We start from the raw sequence: 25,669 nt of genomic DNA on the forward strand, positions 1-25,669 counted from the left end.
ACCCTACTGTAGAGGTTCCAAGCTCATTTCTACAAAAATGTTGAATCTTGTATTTTATGCTAGAAGAAAGATCACGGATGCATGTTTATTTGTTGTTTTCTTCCAGGGATGATAGAATCAAACCAATGGTCCTAGAATATCGCGAGAGGGATCATTAGAATGGAAATTAAAAGTTCTAGTGCCCTTTTTAAGTGGCCAAAAAAATGAAGGGTATCAAGCCCTCCTCCCGTGCCATTTCCCCAGAAGTCGTCTGACTTCTTTTACACGGGGAGAATTTTCCAGAATTCGTATATGAAATTCGTTTTATTTGTCTTGCATTCTCGTTAGCGACCAAATTTTACAAGTAGAGATGTTTTGGGGGAATTGTCCGGGGGAAATTTTCAGCGGAGTTTGAATTCTCTTGGGGATTTTACATGGGGAAGGCGATTTCTGACAGGAGAAAATCTCTATGGGGGAATCACCACCAAGAGAAATTTTCCATGGGGAATTCTCTGCGGGAGAAACGTCCCATTGGGGGAATTTCTGGGAAATATTTTCCGCACAGGGGGAATTCCCGCATGACCATAAGAAAGAATAAAATTTAATAAAAACAAGTCTTTCTTTAAAAGAAATTTGCTAAGATTTTCAGGCGGAATTGGAAGCAAGAAATTTTATTGGGGAGGGGTGGACTTCGCAGCGAGGATGAATTTGTACGTGGGTAATGTTCCATCAGAAAAATTTTACGTGGTAGGAACTCTCTATCGAGGAAGTTTTTGGCGGGGAGATTTTCTACGGAGGGGGATGGATTTCCTGGAATTATTTGAAAAAGGATCGAAAATTAAACCAAAAAAAGTTTTTTTACTGAAAGTAAGGAGTAATAGTAAAACTTAAAACGAACGGGAAATATTCCATATATGGAGGAGGGGCTGCCCCCGTTTGTGCTAAAGTTAGACCATTTGTCTCAATTCTATAAGAACGATTCCTGACGTACTGGGCATTGTAATTAGAATCGGATCCTTTTTTGAAAGTTCTTAAAAGACTTTAGCGTGAAGAGAGGGGTATGGAAGAGGGAGCAGCCCCCCTCATATACCGAATAATTTCTGTTTGCCTTTATTTTAATGTTGCTCCTCATTTCCATTAGAAAAACTTGTTTTTTTTTCAATTAATCACTAAAATAGGATGATGAGCCTATTGGCTAAAATGGCAAATTGAATAAATTCTTTGGAAGGCAATTCCTTGCTCTGAGCCTGATCATTGGATGACTGGAAATCCATCTGTGTTAATGATCTCCGTGCCGGGGTGAATCTACAACATTTTTATTGGGGAGAGGGGGGCAAGAGGGGTCCATATCCGGATAGTGTAGGGGCATGGGCTATATAAAAAAATGTTCTTCAAATTATTAGGGGGGGAACTGCTTCCCCTTGAATGACACCCCTGGTTTCATGGTGCAGAAATATAGCAGTGAATAGCCTCAATACTGACATCCATAATAACTCGTCATTTCTGAAACCAGCATAGCAAAGTAAAAACAAATATAGCGTAGGCATGGCACCCCTTCCACGGAGTTCAAGAAGAAAATAGTATAGACATATTATAAATTTAATGAGATTATCCTTAAGATTTAATTAAATTATTGATCTAGTGAAACCTTTTGCTAGATTCACTAGGTCTGCTTTCCTGTTGACCTACATTATCTACATGTTGACTTACAATATCTACATTGTAGATATCTACATTGTCTACATGTTCACCTACGATATTTTTTATATATTATCTAATATCTATTATTCGGGTAATAACTCTATTTGTTGTAGAAACAAAACAAGGAGTAAAAAGATGAAGCTTGTGAAAATTCAATAAAATTCCTGCGATTTAAAGTTATCGCATGCCAAAAAGACTCATTGGGCATGTGGTCCAGGGACCACTTATCTTTAAATTTTCAAACTTCGATCAGTGTCTTTCGTTTTTGCACAGAGGTCATTCTAGTCGCAGGTTTTTTTTTTGTTTTTGTTTTTTTTGGCGGGAAATCGAAGAGTTTTAAAGATTTTATTAATGTCTCTCAATTTCTGAATTTTTGTAGAATAAGGTTCTAAGTATGTTTTTTCATGTGATAAATAAAAGTTCAAAAGGGATAAGATCCTTTTAATAGACAGTGATGATGATAACAGTCATAGAAATTCACAAAAAATACCAGATATTTCGGTCACATATGCAGTGACCGTCATCAGTAGTAAAACTCGGTCACTGCATATGTTACCGAAATATCTGGTATTTTTGTGAATTTCTATCACTGTTATCACCATCACTGTCTATTAAAAGGATTTTATCCCTATTTGAACTTTTATTCATTGTCATGGAAAGGCAGTGTGGTCTCCAAAATTATTTTTTTATGTGTTTGGGAATCTTTTTTATTTTGGTAATTCAATCTGTGTTAGTTTCTTTTGTTGTTCAGAGAAGGTAGTACATGGTATAAGGCTAATAGATATATTTCTTTCTCGTATTTATCTGTTAGTTAAATATGTTTCCTTTTTTTGTGAAGTTGAAAAACTTTTCTCATTGGCAATGGTTTAAAAAAAAAAAAATTTCTGTTTCGCAAAATTCTGTTTTGCATTGATAATGATACTGATTTTCCGAGTTTGTAGATAATCCTCTAATATATCTAGATTATCGAATGGGAAATCTTGACGAGAGTAAGATTATCAGGCTGTATTTTTTAAATGTGTAACACGGTTATATTTATACTGCAATGAAACTCTTGGTTCTGTTATGACAATTGCTCCCCTAAGCAAATTAAATGACTTAGTTTAAAAAGTGCCAAGTTGTTTTTTTTTGTTTTTTTTTGAATGCACTAGTCCAAATGTAATTACAGATGGATTATGTTTTAGTGATTTGGTCGGAATTATTTTCAAAGAATCTGTGAACCATTTTACTTGGCTTTTCAGTTTTTTTTCAGTTTTGTTTTTTATTTTTTGCTGCAACATCCATACCTTGTGCCACATTTAAGCGTTTAAACTATTACACCGTACCTTCTTGAGATTACAAAGTATTTGATTAGATTACTTCGTACAGTGGACTTTTTATTAGAGTTAGCTTCTACACCAGAAAGGTGTAAAACGGAAATAGTCACCAGCATCCTATATCTGAAAAATAAATTTGTACTTATGTATTATAGTGACCACACTATTGTTCTTGAGCTGTTGTAAAACCAATTTCTCTGTGTGCACTCGGATATAATTAGTTTAGCCTGAGTGAGATAAAAAACTATGCAGGTATATTTTTGTTAAATATAATATATAGAGTTGGTTAGGTTAGCTATTCAATATAATGCGTTCTGCGCGGCCTGCTTTCCATAATTCCCTGTTGTAGTTTCCATATTTTTGTTACAAAAGTATTTTATTTTCATCATATATTGGTATATTTCATTATGATTAATCTACATTCGCTTCTTGAGCGTGGTCGCTATAATACATAAGTATCAATACATTTTCTGCATTTTGCTTGTTTTGATACTGAGCTCTTTTCAAAGGGCAAAAACGACATCCAAGATATTTGTAACTTTTAAAATAAATTTACTTAATCAGCATTAAGGTACAAAAATAGGAGTGACGAAAAATAACTTCTAGTAACTATTCAACGATCTAATACTTTGGTGCTGGGTAGGATGGCGCCTTGTAGGATGGGGCAGGGTAGGATGGGGCCTTGTATGTTGGTGCAGGGTATGCTGGGGCCTTATATGCTGGAGCAGGGTACGCAGGGGCCTTGTATGCAGGTGCCTTGTAGGCTGGGGCAGGGTAGGCTGGTGCTTTGTATGCCGGGGCTGGGTATGCTGGTGCCTTGTAAGATGGCTCTGGGTACGATGGCTTGTAAGATGGTTTGTAGTCGTATTTTGCTTCGCCAGAGTATTGGACATCAGCAACATATCCAGTGTAGTCATCCGCAGTGTAGGTTACAGTCTGGACACGACCATCTGGAAGAAGAGTCTGGTAGCTACCCTTGACATATCCTTTGTCATCAGCATATTCTTCGTGTTTGAAGTCGTTGTAGCTTGGGTCATCATGGACTGCCCATGCAAATTGATAGGGGTGTGGGGCATTCTATAATAATTAAAATAATTAAGTATTACAAAAGGAGAAACGGGACTATTATGTAAATGGTCTGACCATTTACTAGGTCACTAAGATTTTTGGTGGAGCTAGTCCTGTTGCGTAGCTTACTTCTAAAGCTATATATCCCTTACTTACATGTGCTTCTTAGCCCTTACAGTATTCAGGTGAAACCCTAATTGTATGAGGATGTTTGTATGAAAATTTAAATTCTTAAGTTCTATATTTTGCTCTTAGTATCCAAATTCTAGTGTTAAAGAAGATATAATTTTTGTGTTTTTTTTAGTTGTATTGGAACTTTAAGACGGCGGCTAGGCATCTTAGCCCAAGTACTAGGCTAACTAGGTACTTAGTACTAGTAAAGATGACAATTTTTAATATTTTTTAAAATAATTTTATTGGAACGTTAAGAAAGCCGCTAAGTATTAATTAATTCTGGTAATTTTATAGATGGAGGCAATATTGGGTATCCCCATATTTTGGATGTAAGGCCTGTACCTAGAAGATACTTTTTTATTCTGATTTTGGACCTCCAGAAAATAAAGTATCAAAACGGTGAAAATGGATAAAAACGAATATCTAAATATAGGTGATTTAAATCAAGATGAATAAATTTATTCTTTCTTTATCCATGTGTGTGAATAACCATAAATACGAAGACTGAGGTGAGAAGGATATATTTTACTGAAATTGAAGCAAGATTTGCTTCACGGACTTTATTTTCGATTTTATCCTTGAGTATCTTGCGTGAATTTTTTACCTAAAAAACAATGATTAAAATACCCACTAGCCATATTCGTAGGGAAGGGGATTTTTAGACCCAAAAATCAAGATTGTAGGTTAAATGACAATTCTTTTATTTGCAGTGAATCAAAAGTGTGTATAGAAAATGTTCATATTATTTGAACTTTTAATTTTAAGAAAGTTACTCCCCTTATGGAGGGAGGGGGTAGGTTAAGGATGAAATATCGTGGACGAGTAACACAAATATGAAAAATAAATGCTAAATGAATAGTTTATGTATGCGACTCTAAGAAATTATAGAAACTCCGTAAAATTTTCTATGAAAATTTCTGTTCGGGATAGATGGGGGAGAGGTAATGGGTCTTAAAGTCACTTTGCGTTCCTGCTTATGCTAAATGCAACTTAAATAGTTTTCATATTGTTTTTTCGTAAAAATGGGAATATTTAATGTTTTCTATTAAAAAAAAAAAAAATTGCATGCTTGAGCAATAGAAGCATGTTTGAGCAACAGTCCACGTAGCGAAGGTGTGATTCTTTGCCTTCAGTTGAGTGTGCTATGCGTGGTTAGAGGCAAATGTACCGACACTTCCCGTGCTTTTCCCCCAAAATTTTTCAGTTGCCCGTTTGGAGCTAATTTGGTACTGGCTGAGCTTATAGATTTAGACCACTGACCCCTGTCCTACACCAAATAATCATTGACACCAGAATTTGATTGCCTGCCCGAAGGTTATTGAATTTAAGTCCAGCTTATCAACCACTTGGCTAGGACGAACAATCATAAACAATAGATCCTATAATTATATTATTAAAACTGTTAATACTTCTCTTTTCTTAATTTTTTTTCTGCATGACGGAACCCAGAATTATGTTGAGAACTTTGCGGAATTACTGATTGCGGATATTTATTGTTTACCTATTTTTTTTTTAAATTAAAACTTCAAAATAAATGGATTCTAGATCGACTGGGTCACGAAGTTGACATCAGTGGCGTTAATGATAAGCCGAAATGTAACCACACCCCTTGAATAGATCACTTCCCATGTTAACTATTTTAGTGTGATGATATAATAAAATACAGGAAGTTAATCAGCAAAGGTTGTTAACCGATCTTGTTGGAGTTAAAGTAGTTGATTTTAAAAACTACATGTTCGTACCCCATGTGTTTTTCATAAGGGGGGCTTAGAAATAATTTGTTCGAGAGGTTTACTAAAATAAATTTTTTGTATATGTGTGTGTGTGTGTGTGGGGGGGGGATATGGTTTTTCTAAGAGAAACATATTTTTTACCTATGTTTTTCCGCCAGTTTATGAGTCCGATTTCAGATGGGGGGCCATTCAAACCTGATGGCCCTCTCCCTCCTTTTCCTGGATTTGCCTTTGTGACTTGATTGACTATTGAAAAGCAGATAATTTACATACAAATGTTGTGACTGAGAAGGTTTTTGTCGTTTTTACTTTTTTTGCAATATAACCAGTCAGGCTTTGAACATAAGCCTTTATCGGACCAACCAATTTTATTTGATGCAATTTTCCATCCTAATTTGGTTTTAAAATCTATCCGATTTAGTGGTGTCAATTGGGGAGGGTGCATTTTAACCCTCCCCTTTAGATTTGTTTGCCCCTCCCTAGATTTTGAGAGCTTCACTTCTTTGATATTTTCATTGCAATATTATAAAGGTATGGCCCCCTCCTCAAGATTTAGACATTTTCATGAATTGACGCCACTAATTCAGGTTTTAAAAGACTTGGGCTATTTGCATCTCTACAAATACGGAACAATTCGGTTCACTTTTAAAGAAAAAATGTCATAAAAAAGAATAATGGAATTAAAGCACATTTCTTACAACAGAACTATAATAAAGTAATTTATCTTTTCGTCGTTGGTTTAATTTACAGGAAAAGGAATACTTACGTCATATGATTGTGCTTTGTAGGCTGGCTTATACTCTGGCTTGTATTCTGGTTTATATTCGGGTTTATATTCAGGGTAAGCGGGCTTGGGGTACTGAGGAACTGCTGCTGCTACAGCAATAAAAGCGGCAACTACGAAGGCCTGAAAATAAATTATAATAATTGACTGTTCGTAGCAGTAAAAAACGGAGAACCTGTTTTCTAGCTCTTCTATGTGCTACAACCAGGGTTGTCTTCACTGTCAGTTCCTAAAGTGTCACAATTGCCCAAATTTGCATGCCACACAACAATTTTTGGAGCTACAGTCAAAAATTGACTACAATAGTGTTAATATAGCACTTTCATGCTACAATTGGCCCTAAACACATGCTACAGTGCAACATATAATGAAATAGTGCTAAAATAACACTTTCGTGCTACAGATGGCAACCCTGGTTACAACATGGTACTTTTTGAGTTGAAATGAGCGAGCACAGTTTAAGTGGTATAAAATAAAATAATCATCCTTACTAAATAATTAAATAACTAAATAAATTCAAATTATCTTTCTGTCTTGTTTTATATCTCTCTTAGTTCCTGTCTTTTGTTTTTTTCTGACTGTTAACTATTAAAGCTATTTTTCCAATAATTGATCCAATATTTAAGCTACATGAGTATATTATTTTTTTTTACTCTGTTATAACATGCTACTTGGTATTGGACTATTTGCCATATTATATTTTGCTATTATCCTACCGCTGTTTGCCATATACGATGAAGCTGTTATGATATACTATTCCCGTGTATTTGGTATGTTGCCAGTATTTTAGCTATTTCAAAATTTTTGCAAAACAGTTTTGGAGCTAAAAAAGAATTTCTGGCGGTGTTTGTACCAACACTCAAGGAAATCCTAGACGGTCAATCATTTTGATCAAATGCTTTCGTCAATTCGTCAATCAATTGATTAAAGTATGATTGGCCATCTACGAACCAATTGAGTCATTCGAACTTTCTATAAATCACCATCAACACCTGACTCAAGCGTCAAACAGGTTCCTAGACGGCCAATCTTGCTTTAATCAATTGATTGACGGATACATTTGATCAAAATGATTGAACGTCTAGGGTGTTCTTTATTCTTTTATTTGGGTTAGAACGATACAGAGAAAATTTAGACAGGGCACCTTCATTTTCGGTTTCAGTGCTTTAAATCTAGGTCAAGCTTGAAATAAAATCAAACAGTTCGTGGTAACGAACTGTAAGTAAGGAGCGACCCGGCTCAATGGTAACCGAAACTCTAGAAAACGGGTTTTTGATACCAATAGATATATCAAAAGAATAAGATTTCAATGCTGATTTCAAATATATAAATTTCATCAAGTTTAGTGCTACCCATCAATAGTTACGCGCCTGAGAAAATTTGGCTGATTTTCAAAAAAAGGGGGACATACCCTCTAAATTCTATAGGATCTTAATGAAAATCACACCATCATATTCAGCAAATCAGAGAACCCTACTGTAGAGGTTTCAAGCGCCTATCTACAAAAATGTGGAATTTTACATTTTTTGCCATAAGAAATATCACGGATGCGTGTTTGTTTTTTTTTTTTTTCCCAGGGGTGATCGCATCGACCCAGTGGTCCTAGAATATCGTGGGAGGTATCATTGGAACATAAAATAGAAGCTCTAGTGCCCTTTTAAATGACAAAAAAAATGGAGGGAAACTAGGACCCCTCCCATACTTATTTTTTTCTCAAAGTCAGCCAATCAAAATTCTTAGATAGCCATTTTGTTCAGAATGGTCAAAAATATGATAAATATGTCTTTTCGGATCACATAATCTCCTAAAGTTTCCAAAGGGAGGGCTAAAAGTTATTAAATTTACCAATTTTTAAAATTTTTTTTTGTTTTTGGGTATTTATACATAATTTTTATGTTTTTTTTTTTGGGGTTTGGGGGTGGTAAGGGGGGGTCGGTAGATATGTTGGAGGATCTGTTCATGATGGAAGTTTTCATGGGGGAAGGGAAATTGCCATGAAGGGGGCGCCGGACTTGCCAGCATTATTTATTTGTTATTGGGAAGTATACAACCATTTTCAGGAAGTATTTTTTCTGGGGGGGGGCTAGAGGAGGGGGTTACTCTGGAGAATATTTCCGTGGAGGATGTTTCTTCGGGGTAAGAGACATTTCTATGAAGGGGGCGCCGGATTTCCAAGCATTAGAAATTAAATCGATCATTAGACGATCAGAAATTAAATAAAAAAAACAAGTTTTTTCAACTGAAATGTAAGAAGGAATATTAGAACTTAAAACGAACAGAAATTATAACGTGTGTGAGGGGGTTGTCCCCCAACTAAAAAACACCCTCTTTACGCTACACTTTTTTTTATTGCTTTAAAAAGATCTATCTATTCTAATTAAAAGGCCTTTGTGATTGATGGGTTTGTGAATAAAATTTTTTTTTAACTATTAACGTAAAGAGCGTGGTATTGACTAAGGGGAGAACCCCTTCATATACGTAATAGCATATATGTAATAAAAAAACAATAAAAAAACAAGCGATACGGCTCAATAGTAACCTAAACTTTAAAAAAACGGAATTAGAAGTTCGGAATAGAAGTTAGTTACGTAAGTTAATTTGTAGAGACATCCATTTAGCAAAAGAAAAGTAAAATTTTTATGCAAATAAAAGCTGAATTAACTAAAAAACGATCAGAAATTAAATTAAAAAAACAAGTTTTTTAAACTGAAAGTAAGAAGCGACATTAACATTTAAAATGAACAGAAATTAGTCCGAATATGAAAGGGGCTGTCCCCTCCTCAACGCCTCGCTCTTTATGCTAAATTTTTATGCTGTCTCACAACTTCATTTTTTAAAACAATAAAAAACTTTAGCATAAAGAGTGAGGCGTTGAGGAGGGGACAGCCCCTTTCATATACGGAATAATTTCTGTTCGTTTTAAGTTTTAATGTCGCTCCTTACTTTCAGTTTAAAAAACTTGTTTTTTTTATTTAATCATACAAAGAACTGATACCAGGCCATTTGCTTCTTATGGGCACGTATAATTCTCAGTTTATATTTTTCTTCTGTATTTAAACCTCTCCGAAGTTCACAATTACTGTGAACCACTGTGAATTGGCATTAAATTATTTAATGGAATGAATCATCTATTCTAATTAATTTGTTCTGAAGCATTACAGTATGTGTGATTGTAACCGACAGGAATTTACTGAAAATATTAATAACCCCCTGACCTTTCGCTAAGTTAGTCTATTGGTGATTTTGCTGATGTAATTCAAAAAGCATTATGCGGCAGTAAACACATCTAAATTTTATTTAATTCCAAGTTAAAAAAAAAAGAAAAATCATTTTTTAAACTGAATATTCAAAAATTAGCTTAATCAAATTAAAAAGATTACGTATCTCGAATATTAGATAAAAATTTTCAGGAAAATAAAAAAAAAATTTTTAAGAATATTTTTAATGAATAGTTGTTTATACAATGATAGTTTGTGTATGTACTTCCACATAAGAGAAGCACAACTTTGATTTTGAAAGATGAAAATATCAACCATTTCTGCATTTGTGGGGAGGGGGTTATATTTATATTTGGGGAATAAATATAAATTTCTGTCTTTCTTTAGAACCGAATAAGATGAAGGAAAGAGGATTAATCAAAGAGATTAAGTGTATTAAGTTTAATGCGATGATTTATAAATACAACTTTGGCAATAAGTGTTACATATTGTCTTTTAGATTACCAATGCTTTTCATATAATAAAAAAATTCATAAAATAAAAATATAATTTAATAAATTACAAAATGATTATAATTGTTAGATTGTTTATTTGGAAATTTGTACCCCCTAAAATTTCTATGCCCGAGGCAACTGTCCCCTCTAGTTGGTAGCTACTAGTTACTAGTAATTCCAGTTACTAGTTCGAAATTTTAATCGGCTTTCAATATTTGCATATGAAGGTCTCAATTAATATCAGGTAAGGGTTTATTAGTCGAGCACTCTATTTCAGCTACTATAGGTAGATGTGGCTTAAAAAACTATTTAAATTAATTTGTTTCTTTTTTGTTTGACATAAAAAATTCAATGTTGATATACAAAGTGACGAATAAAATAAAATATCAGTCATAACAGCGTAGATAAATAAATGTCATAAAATGCATCTAAAATATCAAAAGAAGTCTTAATAAACACTTTTCATGAAAAGTTTGAAGATTTTGGTTTTTAAAAACATTTTGAGGTATTACACTACTCCATAGAGATACTTACCTATGTTAGAATAACTACCATTTAAAAAGCCATGCTTACCTAGTGTTCCAGGACAGGGTTAAATTTGGCAAAAAATTTAAGCCCCTTTGGGTTTTTTAGAACCTTAGTTGCTTATTGATTTTGCAATAGCAAATCATTTTTAACTTAAACAGTAAAAAAGTGAATTAAGATCAAATTAAAATGTGGGAGAGTCTCTAGAAAGATCATGTGATATACTCCTTCTATCCCCCACTTTATGTGTGCCTTTACTATAAACAAATAGTTTCCTTTATTATACTGTTAAATATAATAAATAAATAAATAACATTATTAAAATGGGACCAAATAGGACAAGGAATACCTTGGCAATATCTAGGTAAATGATTCAAAATAGAAAATGAGAAGATAGATTATAGAAGAGTCAAATCATCAAATTTTTATAAAAGTTTGAATTTTTGGGCTGAAATTTAAGTGTCTCAAAAATTTTTTTATTCTAAAATTTTAAAGTGATTTTCTAGGTCAACATATGTCATTTTGGTAATGTGATCCAAGCCCTTGTAAATATACCGTTAAGTTCATTGTTGCTTCTTTAGATAGTACTAAAACGTTTTCTTTCAACAATAAAGATATCATACCTTCATATTTAGTTTGTATAGCTTAAATCTAGATAACTCTTTAAACAAAACCGTAAAGAGAACTGATACTAGAACATTTGCTACCATCGCAATATATACTTCTCACTTTGCTTTTTTTTTCTTTTTCGAGACCTCGCCCAAGTTCAAGTTCACTATCGCTGAAGCAGACTAAAAGGTGATTTAACTTTGAGCTTTTTTGATGGACTCAATATAGATACAGTAATTGGTTCCGGTTAATTTGTTCTACAGCGTTGCAATATGTAGGATAGTTTAAAATATCAAATTGAAATATAACTAAACCGAATCATTTTTGATTCAATTTAGTCTCTGATCTAGTGAGTAAATTATATGCTAAAATTCTTGCACAATTTCAAAATTCTTGCAGAATTTCATAATTAGTTTGCTATATTTTCTTTATTTACCTAAGCAGGTGCGTAAGCAGGTCACGGGGTATTTTTTGCCTGTCCCCTCCGAGCTCTCCCAGTTTTTATGATTTCGTTCGTATTTCGTTTATACTTTTATAATTTACTCATTTTTGGGGTTTTGGTGAACAAGCCCTCTTCCATACCCCCCATAAATAAACTAATATTTACGTGCCTGATGCCCTAAAGTACCAAGGACATCAAAAATAAAAAGATTTCTGCCCTCTAGATCCATCTTAGGTCTATTCCTACCTGAAAAAAGCGATTTTCTAAGACTTTTCTTTTGGCGGTCTCAAAAATATTAATTGGTATTTTTGAAGACCATACTAGTTTTTCATGATGGACAAATAACAGTTAAAAAGGGAAAATCCTTTATTTGACAGTGAAACACACACACAAAAAGAAACATATCTGGATATTTCGGTCACATATTCAGTGACCGTCTTCAGCAGAGTAAACTGACCAAAATATCCAAAGATATTTTTTTTTGCATTTCACTGTCAGATAAAAGAATTTTCCTTATTAAACTGTTAGTTTTAAATATGAAGTTTTTAGGGTAGTACCCTTATTTTGTTAGTGTTGCCACGTTGAACAGCTAAAATGAATAAGTAAAATTAATTAGTTAAATTTGAGCTTTTTCTTTGTTACAATTCAACCATTAAAAAATCTGTTGACTCCCAATGACAACCGCGCCTGCAAAGGCAAGCTGCATTTTCTAAATGTGTTTGGTGCTCATGCTTTTTTATGTTTTATGTCTTATGTTTTATTTCATGTTTTGTTCTTTTTTTGCTGATTTCCCACCGACTTTCTTTTTTTCTTAAAGCTTTTCAATTACTAACAAAACTGCACACCTACATTTGCGTGTCTTTTCCATCAAAAATTGCTACTACTACTACTACTAACAACTCACTGCAGCACCAAACCACCTAAGGCCATCACAGCTACGCACAACCTTTTACACCCTCAAAGTCAAACTTTTACACCCTCCCAGGAAGTTCCAATTTCCGTTTAGCCCTAGACGGTTTGCCGAAAAGGACAATCTTCGGCAATCAGTCATCCTCCATCCTCACAACGTGCCCTAGCCACCTCAACCTTTCTTTCATTGTAGCCCTAGAAAGTGGGATTGAACCACATTTTTCATACAGCCTACTGTTTGAAATACGGTCAGTCAGCCGGGTACCCAGAACAATCCGTAAGTAATTTCTCTAGAAAACATCTAGCAGATCTCCATCCACTTTTCGGAGCGCCCATGCTTCAGAGCCGTATTTGACCACTGTCATCACTGTAGTTTCTAAAGCTTGCTCATTAATTCCTAATTTTCACTAATATTTAAGATAAATATGGTTGCATAAATTATAATTTAAAAATTTCAAACAATCAGAGCAATAAGACCAAACAAAAAGTAGGTCGTCGTCTCTGAATGGGGGAGGGGGATGTTGTAAACAAAGATTTAAGGAAAATAGAAAATTCTTGAGATGGTGCAAGGAGGGAGGCTTTGAATAGATTAGGAGGGAGGAGGTGTGTGTGTAGCTGTGTTGGTCTAAGCTGGATTGACACTGTAGTGAGTTGTTAGTAGTAGTAGTAATAGAATTCAATTTTACTGTTCTTTGTACATTGAATACTGGTAGGAAGTTTTCCATTAGTGCTTATTTTACTTGAATTAAATAAAAAAAACAAGGTTTTTTTTAACTGAAAGTAAGGAGTGACATTAAAACTTAAAACGAACAGAAATTATTCTATATATGAAAAGGGATGTCCCCTCCTCAACGCCTCGCTCTTTACGCTAAAATTTTCTATTGTTTAAAAAATAAAGTTGTGTGACAGAGTCAAAGTTCATAACTTGCAGCCCTTCACCTGGGAACTGTGGGGGATTAAGTCATCCTCAAAGATATATTTATTATATTTTCGACTATGCTGAACAAAATGGCTATCTCAAAATTTTGATTGGGTGACTTCGAGAAAAAATGAGCGTGGAAGGGGGCCAAGTTGCCCTCCAATTTTTTTGGTCACTTAAAAAGCGCACTAGAACTTTAAATTTCCGTCTGAACGAGCCCTCTCTCAATATTCTAGGACTACTAGGTCGATATGATCAACCCCGAAAAAAAAACTAAAAAAAATACGCAACCGTGATGTTTCTTCTGGCAAAAAAATATAAAATTCCACATTTTTACAGATAGGAGCTGGAAACTTCTATATTAGGATTCTTTGGCACGCTGAATCTGATGGTGTGATTTTCATTAAAGTTTTATGACTTTTAGGGGTTGTTTCCCCGTTTTTCGAAAATAATGCAAATTTTCTCAGGTGGGTAACTTTTGATGACGTAAGGCTAAACTTACTGAAAGTTATATATTTGAATCAGCTTAAAAATCTGATTCTATTGATGTATCTATTGGTATCAAAATTCCGGTTTTTAGAGTTTTGGTTACTATTGAGCCAACGCCAACACTGTTTGATATAGCCAACGCTAAATTAATTTTTTCTTTTTTTTCGATGCAAAGAACGAGTATCAGATGAAAGTCTGAAAATCGCCAGCGTGTATTTTTATACAGAGTTCCTTTAGAAGGTTCCAAAATATAGAAACCATTTTTCATCTGAAACCATCTGATGCAAGTTTTGGAGAGCAACGTTCGCCAATGCACATTCGGTGGCAAACTTTCACCTCTTAGCCTTTTCTTTGCCATGATTTTGATGCTTCACATCGAACAAGGCCCATATTCACCACGCGTTTACACCAGATTTACACGATTTTTAAAAATAGACAGACTCTCAATTTCGGGTATTTTAGTTTGAAGTTACAGAGGATGGAAAACAATAGCAGCTATTGCGGTTCAAGTAAACCTGTACAAAAAGGACAAAGGATCTTGCAAACCTTAGCAATCAATGCGCTAGAACTAATGAACATATCAGTCCATCGATACGAAGAGTTGACAAATAATGAATCACAATAATGGAGAGAAACAGAAAATGCTTGAAAGAAAAAACTGTATTCTAGGGGTTCTAGAGAGTCTCACAGTATGGTCAAGGCACTTTCGACATCTCGTTTGGTTTGGGTTTTAAGAATGAAGACTGAACAAGCACAAATTAACTGGCAAAGAGGCATACTAAAAAAAAGGATTTTTGGGAGGTAGCAATATCTGTAGTTTTAATTTTCGAGACTAGTGAAGTTAATTGAAATTGATTCAAAACAGGTTTGATAATCATTTCATTCCAGGTTATAGCAACAAATTTGAACAAACCAAAACGAAATGAAAATATAAGAAACGGATATAATTTTTCAAATAAGGCAGTGAAAAATAAAAAAAAAGTCTTTTTTCACTATTAATAAAATTTCCAAATATTCGGGTTTCACGTCGGTATGCCTTTATCAATGGAAAAAAAAACTATACCAAATTCACCAAAACACATAAACAAGGAAAAAACAAACCCCAACAATAAATATTCTCATCTTCACAAAGATTGAATGAGCAAAAAGACGAAAGAGCTGCAAAATTTTCAAAACATGCCATGTAAATGAAACGGTTCGTCATAACAAACTTTGATTACGTTAAAAAATAGTAGCCAATAGTAAACCAACGTCTAAAAAGACTTATCTGATTATAAATTATGTAGTATATAATCTTGGTTTTATGGAGATTTCAAAAACATTTAGAATTAATTTATTGTAAACTTAGACATCACAACCTATTAGCATAAGAAAACTGGAGTAATTTTAGAAAAAGGTTGAAGATTCCACAAAATCGGGGTGTTTTCTGCCAGTGCATTACCAAGTACTGCCATCTATATAATAACCAAGATGAGCCCAAGCCTCCCCCTAGGTCATGTATTTAGCTGGAGGTCCTGGGCAAATAGAATGGGAAATTTAGAGAAGTTGAGACTTTGCCGATTTAGCATAGGTATATTATAACTAAAGACTGTTAGTTTCACTCAGTGTGTAGAGTCATGTGCCTTCATTAGAAACAGGAAAGTTTAAATGAAAATTGGATTATTTATTTAGTTAATTTGCAGTGTTTTGTGATTTAAGCTTACATTTCTCTAAAAGTGATAATTAGTCCATCTTTTCAAGAATTATTTTAAGCCAAAATCTAGTTTGCACGAAGTAGTTTTAGCACAGCTTGAAGAAATGTAATTTTTTTTTTTGGGGGGGGGAGGGGTTGTAAGCTAGTTGATTTATAGCTGTTAGTTCTACTTGGAACAAAATTCTGCTGTCTTTACCCTCCCTTGCATTTTAAGTACCCAAAAAGACAATTATGCAGCAGTTTTGATTCAAGCAAAGTCGCCAAAGAACTGACACCGGGTCATGGGCATATATAGTTCTCAATTTATGTTTTCGTCTATTTTTAAACCTCTTCGAAGTTGACAACCACTGTGGACATCAAAAGAGTAATTGGTATTGAGTTATTTCATGAAATGAATCGTCTATTTTAATTAATTTGTTCTGAAGCATTAAAGTATGTGTGATTGTAACCGACTGAAATTTACTGAAAATACTAATAACCCACGTCCCTTTCGCCAAGGTAGTCTATTGGTGGTTTTGCTTATGTAATTCAAAAATATTATGTTGCATAAAAAATATTTTGTTGTTTAATTTCAAACTTTTAAAAAATTAATTTTTTAGACTCAATTTTCAAACTCTTCAATTTTCAATTGAAAAGTTGAATTCAATTTTTAATTACGAAAAACTGACCTTTGGAAGTACTCAGGAATAAAAAACTGAACTCGAATAGAAAAAAAAGAACCAACAAATTCAATTTTCAATTACGTCTTTTAAATATTACATAGTTTTTTTTAGGATAATGAAAAAAAAAGCAAATCGTTTTTATATGTTATTAATGAATAGTTCTGCATTTGCGGGGAGGGGTATATTTATATTTGGGAAAAAAATGTAAAATTCTGTCCAGGGTCCTATCCAGGATTTTTTTCGGGGCGGGGGGCTACAAAGGGGATTTTGGAGAGGGGTCTACAAAAAACGTAAAAAAGCGCATCAAACAAATTTTTATATTCATTTTTGTTATGTTTTCGCGGGTCGAAAAAAATTTCGGGGAGGGGGAGGGATCAAACCCTCTAACCCACCCCCTGGATATGGCCGTACTTCTGGCACTTTCGATTTTTCTTTTAGACACTAGTGCCAGTTCCCACTGTTAAAAATTCCGATGCTCCTTGGTCCTGGGTAGTTCTTGATATCCGGTTGTAAGCTGGCTGAAGCATTCTATGGGCACGTGGGAGGAAATTATTACTCCTAGATCTACATTTATTTTACTATTTTGTGGAACAAAACAACAATTTTTTCGCAAAGATGATGGCTCGACCGCTATTGAGTAAAACTCCTGAGATAATTAATCGATGTAGAACTCTCAAAAGCGGTTTATTTGGCCTGCCAGTTTTTTAAGGTCTAATGTCATGCGTTAGTAGAATGCATCTATGGAATTTGCTTGCTGCCATAGGAATTACCATGCTATTTGCTTGCAGCACGTTCCTTAGTACCTCGCCATGCTATTCTAAAGGACCTCTACACCTTTTCAAAGAGAGTGAGTATCCTCTCACACCTATGTTCCCTTGGTACCTTTCCAAGCAAAGTGATCAAAAACACGTCTTTAGCAACTTTGTTCATCATAACATGTTTTTTTTTTTTTTTTTTTTTTTTTATCTTGAAGCATTATAACAGTTTATTCAGCCAAGTCGTATTCAAAATATTTTCTTGGAAAGAAATTTAAGTTTTGTATTAATTTTGTGTATCTCTGGATATTCATTGAGTTATATAATTAAGGAAGTTGCTAATTAAAGAATAGTAGGCTAAACTCAGAATTGATTGATTGACATATGCTGTTAAAAGCTAATTCTATTTGCAAAAGGGATATAGCATTCGCGAATTGAACTGTATGAACGATCTTATTTGAATAATAGGGAAAAAAACAGAGCTAGATAACATTTGCGAATTGGATCATATGAAGATGGAGAAAAAGGGTTAAACTGATTAGCAGTTAAGGTAACGCCGAAGGGCATGTTAACTCAGGTAATTTGTTATAAATTTGAAACAACATCAATCTGTGAAAATGGCTAACGATGATAGAATGACATTGTGAGTTGACCTAGCTTTACCTCTCCGATGTGGTCTGTATAATACACAAGTGGTGTTTGAACAGTGTTATCAATTTAAAATGTGGTCTAACGTTATAGTATATTAAAAAGTTAATACTAAGAGAGATGTAGATGGCAAGAAACGAATTTTAATAAAGAAATTCAGAACAACCTTAGAAATCCTTGCAATTCAAGTAGTAAGGTGTATGTGAGTACGAACCGTCAAGGATCATAAGCACCAACGACCCTAACCACCAGAAACCTCAACCCCCAAAGGCCCCCTATCCCCAAACTTGAAGGGGGCCCCCTACCCTCCAACTTTTTGCCCCCCCTCATTTTTCTTTTGAATTTTTTTTTAAGTTTTGTATAACTTTTTTTTTATTATTTTTTTAACATGATATATTTTTTCAACTTTTTTTTTACATCTCCAAATCATATCAGAAAAATAGAATGACCCTTTTGATTTAAATTTTAAAATATATTCTTGTGCATACCCATACTCCTATTTATGAGGACTGATGGTTCTAATTCAATATTTTTTTCATGAAATCAAACTATTTTTTTAACTAATTTTTTTTTGGACTTCGAAATTATTCAACTTTTTTTTACATCTCTAAATCATATCTGAAAAATAGAATGACACTTTTGATTTAAATTTTAAAATATATTCTTGTGCATACCCATACTCCTATTGATGAGGACTGATGGTTCTAATTCAATATTTTTTTCATGAAAACAAACTTTTTATTAACTTAATTTTTTTGGGCTTCGAAATTATTCAACTTTTTTTTACATCTCTAAATCATATTAGAAAAATAGAATGACACTTTTGATTTAAATTTTAAAATATATTCTTGTGCATACCCATACTCCTAATGATGAGGACTGATGGTTCTAATTCAATTTTTTTTTAGAGTATTTTTTTTGTACGTATCTTAAAATGACAAAATATGCTTACGGCTCTAACAGTTGTACTCCATGCTTGCTCAGAGACACGATGTAGCTTTCCCACTGGTACTCTATGGCCGGGTATCGACACTACCTAGTCTATGGCATGTATTAAATCAGTATTTTTTACGCAGTGGAACGATAAACACATAAGTTATACCTTTAAAAAAGTGAAGATGGAGCATTTTAATAAAGTGTGTTCACATGACAATGTTATTGTAGAATTGAATGCCGACAAGGAGAAGTATTTAAACTATGAAACAAGTACAACTGGTAGCACTATTGGAAATGTATGCATGCTTTGTCATGACTGTAAGGAATTAAATTTCTTTGGAGTACCGGAAAAATTCAACTCTTATGTTGGTGGATATGCGAGATTGAGATCTCCAGAGGTGATTGCACTCAAAGAGAATGCCACCATAAAAATAATCGTTGATGATGGAGGACGACTCCTTACTACTGTTGCAGGTAACACATTACCTACTGATACATCCTATCGTCAGCTTTCGGGTATTAGCATTCAACAGAAGATCAAAAAAAGACAGGCCTACTCTTCTACTAATATCACAAACCATATCTTGTCTACGTGCCGAAACTATTACCTGTGTAAAAATCATGTGATAATAGACAGTAAAATTGCCATCAAAAGAAGAAGCGCAATGATAGAAAATATCTCTATGGAATATAAAGATGAATCGATGAAAAACAAAGTACCAGCAAACATTACTGCCATTGATCAGACAGTCAATGAACCAAATAATACCAAAGACGAAAAGTATATTGAGCCTATCGATGACACGCCAGTAAAAGTTGTGTATGACTCAAAATGGAATAATGATTATTCTACTGAATACGAACAAAGAGAAGGCAATAGCTACAATATCAAGAGAGAACATGGTGAACTATTTTATGGAACAGATTCAAAATGTCCATAGTTGATAATTGATATTAATAATGTATCATAATATATTTTTGTATTAATACTCTACAGAGCATTATTTCATTAAAAAAATATTATGCACTACATTGCTATGTGTTCATTATTTTTAGAGTATGCTAGCATATCAAAAGTTTTGAATGTCTATTAAAGTATCAGAGATGTGAGAAAAGGAATTGGCATACGTCTATTATCACACACATGGGATAACATTGACAAAATCTAGGTATGAGTATGAATTCATTCTTTATCAACATCCGTTGTTGGATGTGCTATTGTGAAAAAATTTTATATAATTAAGTAAGTAAGTAACAAACTCTTTCTTGAATTCACCTCTTGGATACACAATATAGAAATTTAATTCAGGAAATTATGAAAAAAAATTGAACAAATTCTTTATTAACATTCATTATCGATTGAAGTCACTTCCTAGACAGACAATACAGTAATTTCACAAAATCTAAGTATAAGAGTGAATAAATTCTACATCAACATCCATTTCTCGGATACATAGGAAAAAAAAGAAAAATCTAAGTGTTAGAGTGAATAAATTTTTTTTACCAACATCTTTTGTCAGATACATCGGACAAAATTGACAGAATCTAAGTGTCAGAGTGAATAACTTTTTTTATCAACATCCTTTCTCAGATACATCAAATAAAACTGACAAAATCTAAATTTCAGAATGAATAAATGCTTTAACAACATCCTTTATCGAATATGTCGGATAAAATTGACAAAATCTGAGTACCAGAGTGACTAAATTCTATATCAACATCCTTTTATCGGATACATAGCATACAATTTACAAATTCAAAATGTTGGAGTGAAGACATTTTTTTATCAACATCCTTTGCCAGATATATCGGATACAATTAACCAAATCTAAGTATCAGAGTGAATAAATTCATTATCAACATCCTTCGTCGGATATGTCGGATAAAATTGACAAAATCTAAGTATCAGAGTGAATAATTTTTTTTATCAACATCATTTGCCAGATACATAGAATAAAATTGATAAAATATCAGTGTCAGAGTGAACAAGTTTTTTTTTATCAACATCCTTTGTCAGATACATCGAATATAAATTGACAAAATCTAAATGTCAGAATGAATAAATGATTTAACAGCATCCTTTATTGGATATGTCGTATACAATTGACAAAATCTAAGTATCAGATTGATTAAATTCTATATCAACATCCTTGTTCTCGGATACATAGATTAAAATTGAAAAAATCTAAGTGTTAGAGTGAATGATTTTTTTTATCAGCATCCTTTGCCAGTTACATCGGTTAAAATTGACAAAATCTAAGTATCAGAGTGATTAAATTCGATATAAACATCCCTTTCTTGGATAAATGGGATAACATTTACTAAATCTAAGTGTCAGACTGAATAAATGCTATATCAACATCCCTTTCTCGGATACATGGGGTAAAATTGACAAATTCTAAGTGTCAGAGAGAATAATTTTTTTTTTATCAACATCCTTGGCCAGATACATCGGATAAAATTGACAAAAATCTGAGTATTGGAGTGAATAAACTCATTATCAACATCCTTTGTCGGATATGTCGGATAAAATTGACAAAATCTAAGTATCAGAGTGAATAATTTTTTTATCAACATCCTTTGCCAGATACATCGAATAAAATTGATAAAATATAAGTGTCAGAGTGAATAAGTTTTTTTTATCAACAACCTTTGTCAGGTACATCGAATAAAATTGACAAAATCTAAATATCAGAATGAATAAATGCTTTAAAAACATCCTTTATCGGATATGTCGGATAAAATTGACAAAATCTAAGTATCAGAGTGAATAATTTATTTTTTTTATCAATTTCTTTTATCAGTTACAACAATTATAATTAACAAAATCTAAATATCAGAGTGAATAAATGCTTTTTAGCATCCTTTGTTGGATATTGAATAAAATTGACAAAATCTAAATATCAGAGTGAATAAATGCTTTAACAACATCCTTTGTCGGATGTGTTGGATAAAATTGACAAAATCCAAGTGTCAGAGTGAATAATTTTTTTTATTAACATCCTCTGTCAGATGCATCGGATAAAATTGACAAAATCTAAGTATCAGATTCAATATATGCTTTATCAACATCATTTTTCGAATATGTCAGATAAGAGTGGCGCGCCACTTAGAGTGGCGCGCCACTCTAAGTGAACCTAGATCAACCCAACTTTTTGGATATCTCTCTCACTATGACTGTGTGTCTGAGCAGGTATGCTGCCATTTATAATTGATCTAACCTAAATTCAACGAAATGTTGCATAGTCATATCTCAATGCCTGTCATTGTTGGTTTGTATGTCTGAATAAATTAATTTGCGTGTGTTTTTGTCTCTCCCCCTCTCATTGCCTGTTTGTCAGGGTGGATGTTTGCTTCTCCCAGTGCCAGTCTTTGCAATCTAAGTGAACCTAAATTAACTCAACTTTTTGAATATCTCTCTCAATATGACTTTGTGTCTGAGCGAGTGTGCTGCAATCTATAACCGGTCTAACCTAAATTCAACGTAACGACGCATGAAGTCAAAATGAATAGAATTTGGATTTTATGACAGTTATCTGATGTATCCGATAAAAACTTTGAAAACGAATTTATTCTTTCAGGTACTTAGATTTTGTCAATTTTATCCGATGTATCTGACATGTGATGTTGATAATGCATTTAAGGGATATTGATAAAGCATTTATTCACTCATTTATCTGACAAAGGTTGTTGATAATGAATTTATTCATTCTGATACTTAGATTTTGTCAATTTTATCCCATGTATCCGAGAAAGAGATGTTGACATAGAATTTAATAACTCTGATACTTAAATTCTGTCAATTTTATCCGACATATCTGACAAACGATTTTGATATAGAATTTAATCAAACTGATACTTAGATTTTGTCAATTTTATCCGATATAGCCGACAAATGATGTTGATACTGCATTTAAAGGATGTTGATAAAGCATTTATTCACTCTGATACTTAGATTTTGTCCATTTTATCCCATGTATCCGAGAAAGGGTTGTTAATATGGAATTTAATCACTCTGATACTTAGATTCGGTCAATTTTATCCGACAAATCCGACAAAGGAATTTAGATGAATATGATAATGAATTTATTCACTCTGATATTTAGATTTTGTCAATTTGATCCCCTGTATCTGAGAAAGGGATGTTGATAAAGCATTTTTTTCAATCTGATACTTAGATTTTGTCAATTTTATCTGATATACCCGACAAAGGATGTTGATAATGAATTTATTCACTCTTTTACTTAGATTTTGTCAATTTTATCCGATGCATCTGACAGAGGATGTATATAAAAAAAATTTATTCACTCTGACACTTAGATTTTGTCAATTTTAGCCAACATATCTGGCAAAGGATGTTGTTAAAGCATTTATTCATTCTGATATTTAGATTTTGTCAATTTTATTCAACCTATCCAACAAAGGATGCTGAAAAAGCATTTATTCACTCTGATACATAGATTTTGTCAATTTTATCCCATGTACCCGAGAAAGGGATGTTGATATATAATGTAATCAATCTGATACTTAGATTTTGTCAATTTTATCCGATGTAACTAGCAAAGGATGTTGATAAAAAAAAATTATTCACTCTAACAATTAGATTTTGTCAATTTTAATCTATGTATCCGTGAAAAGGATGTTGATATACAATTTAATCACTCTGATACTTAGATTTTCTCAATTTTATCCGACAAATTCGATAAAGGATGTTGTTAAAGCATTTATTCATTCTGATATTTAGATTTTGTCAATTTTATTTGATATATCTGACAAAGGATGTTGATAAGAAAATTTATTCACTCTGACACTTTTATTTTATCAATTTTATTCGATATATCTGCCAAAGGATGTTGATACAAAAATTATTCACTCTGATACTTAGATTTTGTCAATTTTATCCGACATATCCGACAAAGGATGTTGATAATGAATTTATTCAATCTGATGCTTAGATTTTGTCAATTTAATCCAATGTATCTGGCAAGGGATGTTGAAAAAAAAAATTTATTCACTCTAACGCTTAGAATTTATCAATTTTATTCTATGTATCCGAGAAAAGGATGGTGATATAGAATTTAGTCACTCTGATACTTAGATTTTGTCAAGTTTATCCCATGTACCCGAGAAAGGGATGTTGATATAGAATTTAATCAATCTGATACTTATATTTCGTCAATTTTATCCGATGTAACTCGCAAAGGATGTTGATAAAAAAATTATTCACTCTAACACTTAGATTTTGTCAATTTTAATCTATTTATCCGAGAAAAGGATGTCAATATAGAATTTAATCACTCTGATACTTAAATTTTGTCAATTTTATCCGACATATCCGACAAAGGATGTTGTTAAAGCATTTATTCATTCTGATATTTAGATTTTGTCAATTTTACTCGATGTATCTGACAAAGGATGTTGATAAAAAAAACTTGTTCGCTTTGAAACTTATATTTTATCAATTTTATTCGATATATCTGGCAAAGGATGTTGATAAAAAAAATATTCACTCAGATGCTTAGATTTCGTCAATTTTATCCGACATATCCGACAAAGGATGTTGATAAAGCATTTATTCAGTCTGATACTTAGATTTTGTCAATTTTATCCGATGTATCTGGCAAAGGATGTTGATAAAAACAAATTTAATAACTCTAACACTTAGAATTTGTCAATTTTATCCTATGTATCCCAGAAAAGGATGTTGATATAGAATTTAGTCAGTCTGGTACTTAGATTTTGTCAATTTTATCCGAAATATCCAGTAAAGGATGTTGTTAAAGAATTTATTCATTCTAAAATATAGATTTGTCAATTTTTTGTCAATTATTTTATGTACCTGACAAAGGATGTTGATAAAAAATTATTCACTCTGACACTTAGATTCTGTCAATTTTATCCGATGTATCTTACAAAAGATGTTGATAAAAAAAATATTATTCACTCTAACACTTAGATTATGTCAATTTTTTCCTATGTATCCGAGAAATGGATGATGATATAGAATTTAATAACTCTTATGATTAGATTTGGTGAAATTGCTGTATTTTCTGTCCAGGAAGCGACTTCAATCGATAATGAATGTTAATAAAGAATTTGTTCAATTTTTTACCATAATTTCCTGAATTAAATTTCTGTATTGTGTATTCAAGAGGTGAATTCAAGAAAGAGTTTGTTACTTACTTACTTACTTACTTACTTACAATTTGTTCATAATGACATATCCAAAACGGATGTTGATAAAGAATTTATTCACTCTGATACCTAGATTTTGTCAATGTTATCCCAAATGTCTGACAATAGATGCATGCAAATTCCTTTTCTTACATCTCCGATGTTTTAATAGACATTCTAAACGTTTATATACTAGTATACTCTAAAAATAATGAACACATAACAATGTAGTGAATAATATATTTTTAATAAAATAATGCTATGTAGAATATTAATACAAAAATATATTATGATACGTTATTAATATCAATGATCAACTTTGGACATTTTGAATCTGTTCCATAAAGTAGTTCACCATGTTCTCTCTTGATATTGTAGCTATTGTCTTCTCTTAGTTTGTAATCAGTAGAATAATCATTATTCCATTTTGAGTCAAACACA

At 32.7% G+C, this 25,669-nt stretch overlaps 1 protein-coding gene across 1 annotated transcript; it reads right to left on the minus strand.

Moving 5' to 3' along the window:
- Positions 1–3,527: 3,527 nt before the first annotated feature.
- Positions 3,528–11,753, minus strand: LOC148943244 (uncharacterized). The gene is made up of 3 exons (XM_089101577.1): positions 11,616–11,753; positions 6,738–6,878; positions 3,528–4,073 (listed from the first exon to the last, which is right to left on the minus strand). Exons 1-3 carry the CDS (start codon positions 11,700–11,702, stop codon positions 3,618–3,620), a joined length of 684 nt encoding a protein of 227 aa, XP_088957703.1. The 5' UTR covers positions 11,703–11,753; the 3' UTR covers positions 3,528–3,617.
- Positions 11,754–25,669: the final 13,916 nt, after the last annotated feature.

This window comes from Artemia sp. Qi Xiang Cuo, chromosome 15, assembly GCF_049724085.1.
Source record: "Artemia sp. Qi Xiang Cuo chromosome 15, ASM4972408v1, whole genome shotgun sequence".
Classification (NCBI taxonomy): domain Eukaryota; kingdom Metazoa; phylum Arthropoda; class Branchiopoda; order Anostraca; family Artemiidae; genus Artemia; species Artemia sp. Qi Xiang Cuo.

Bases quoted from the DNA above. Each gene is read 5' to 3' on its own strand.
- LOC148943244 (XM_089101577.1), bottom strand. From the start codon at position 11,702: ATGGTAGCAAATGTTCTAGTATCAGTTCTCTTTACGGTTTTGTTTAAA. The intron at 6,879-11,615 runs GTATGATATCTT...ATTTATTTTCAG, and splicing joins TATACAAACTAAATATGAAG to GCCTTCGTAGTTGCCGCTTT. The intron at 4,074-6,737 runs GTAAGTATTCCT...TAATTATTATAG, and splicing joins ACAAAGCACAATCATATGAC to AATGCCCCACACCCCTATCA.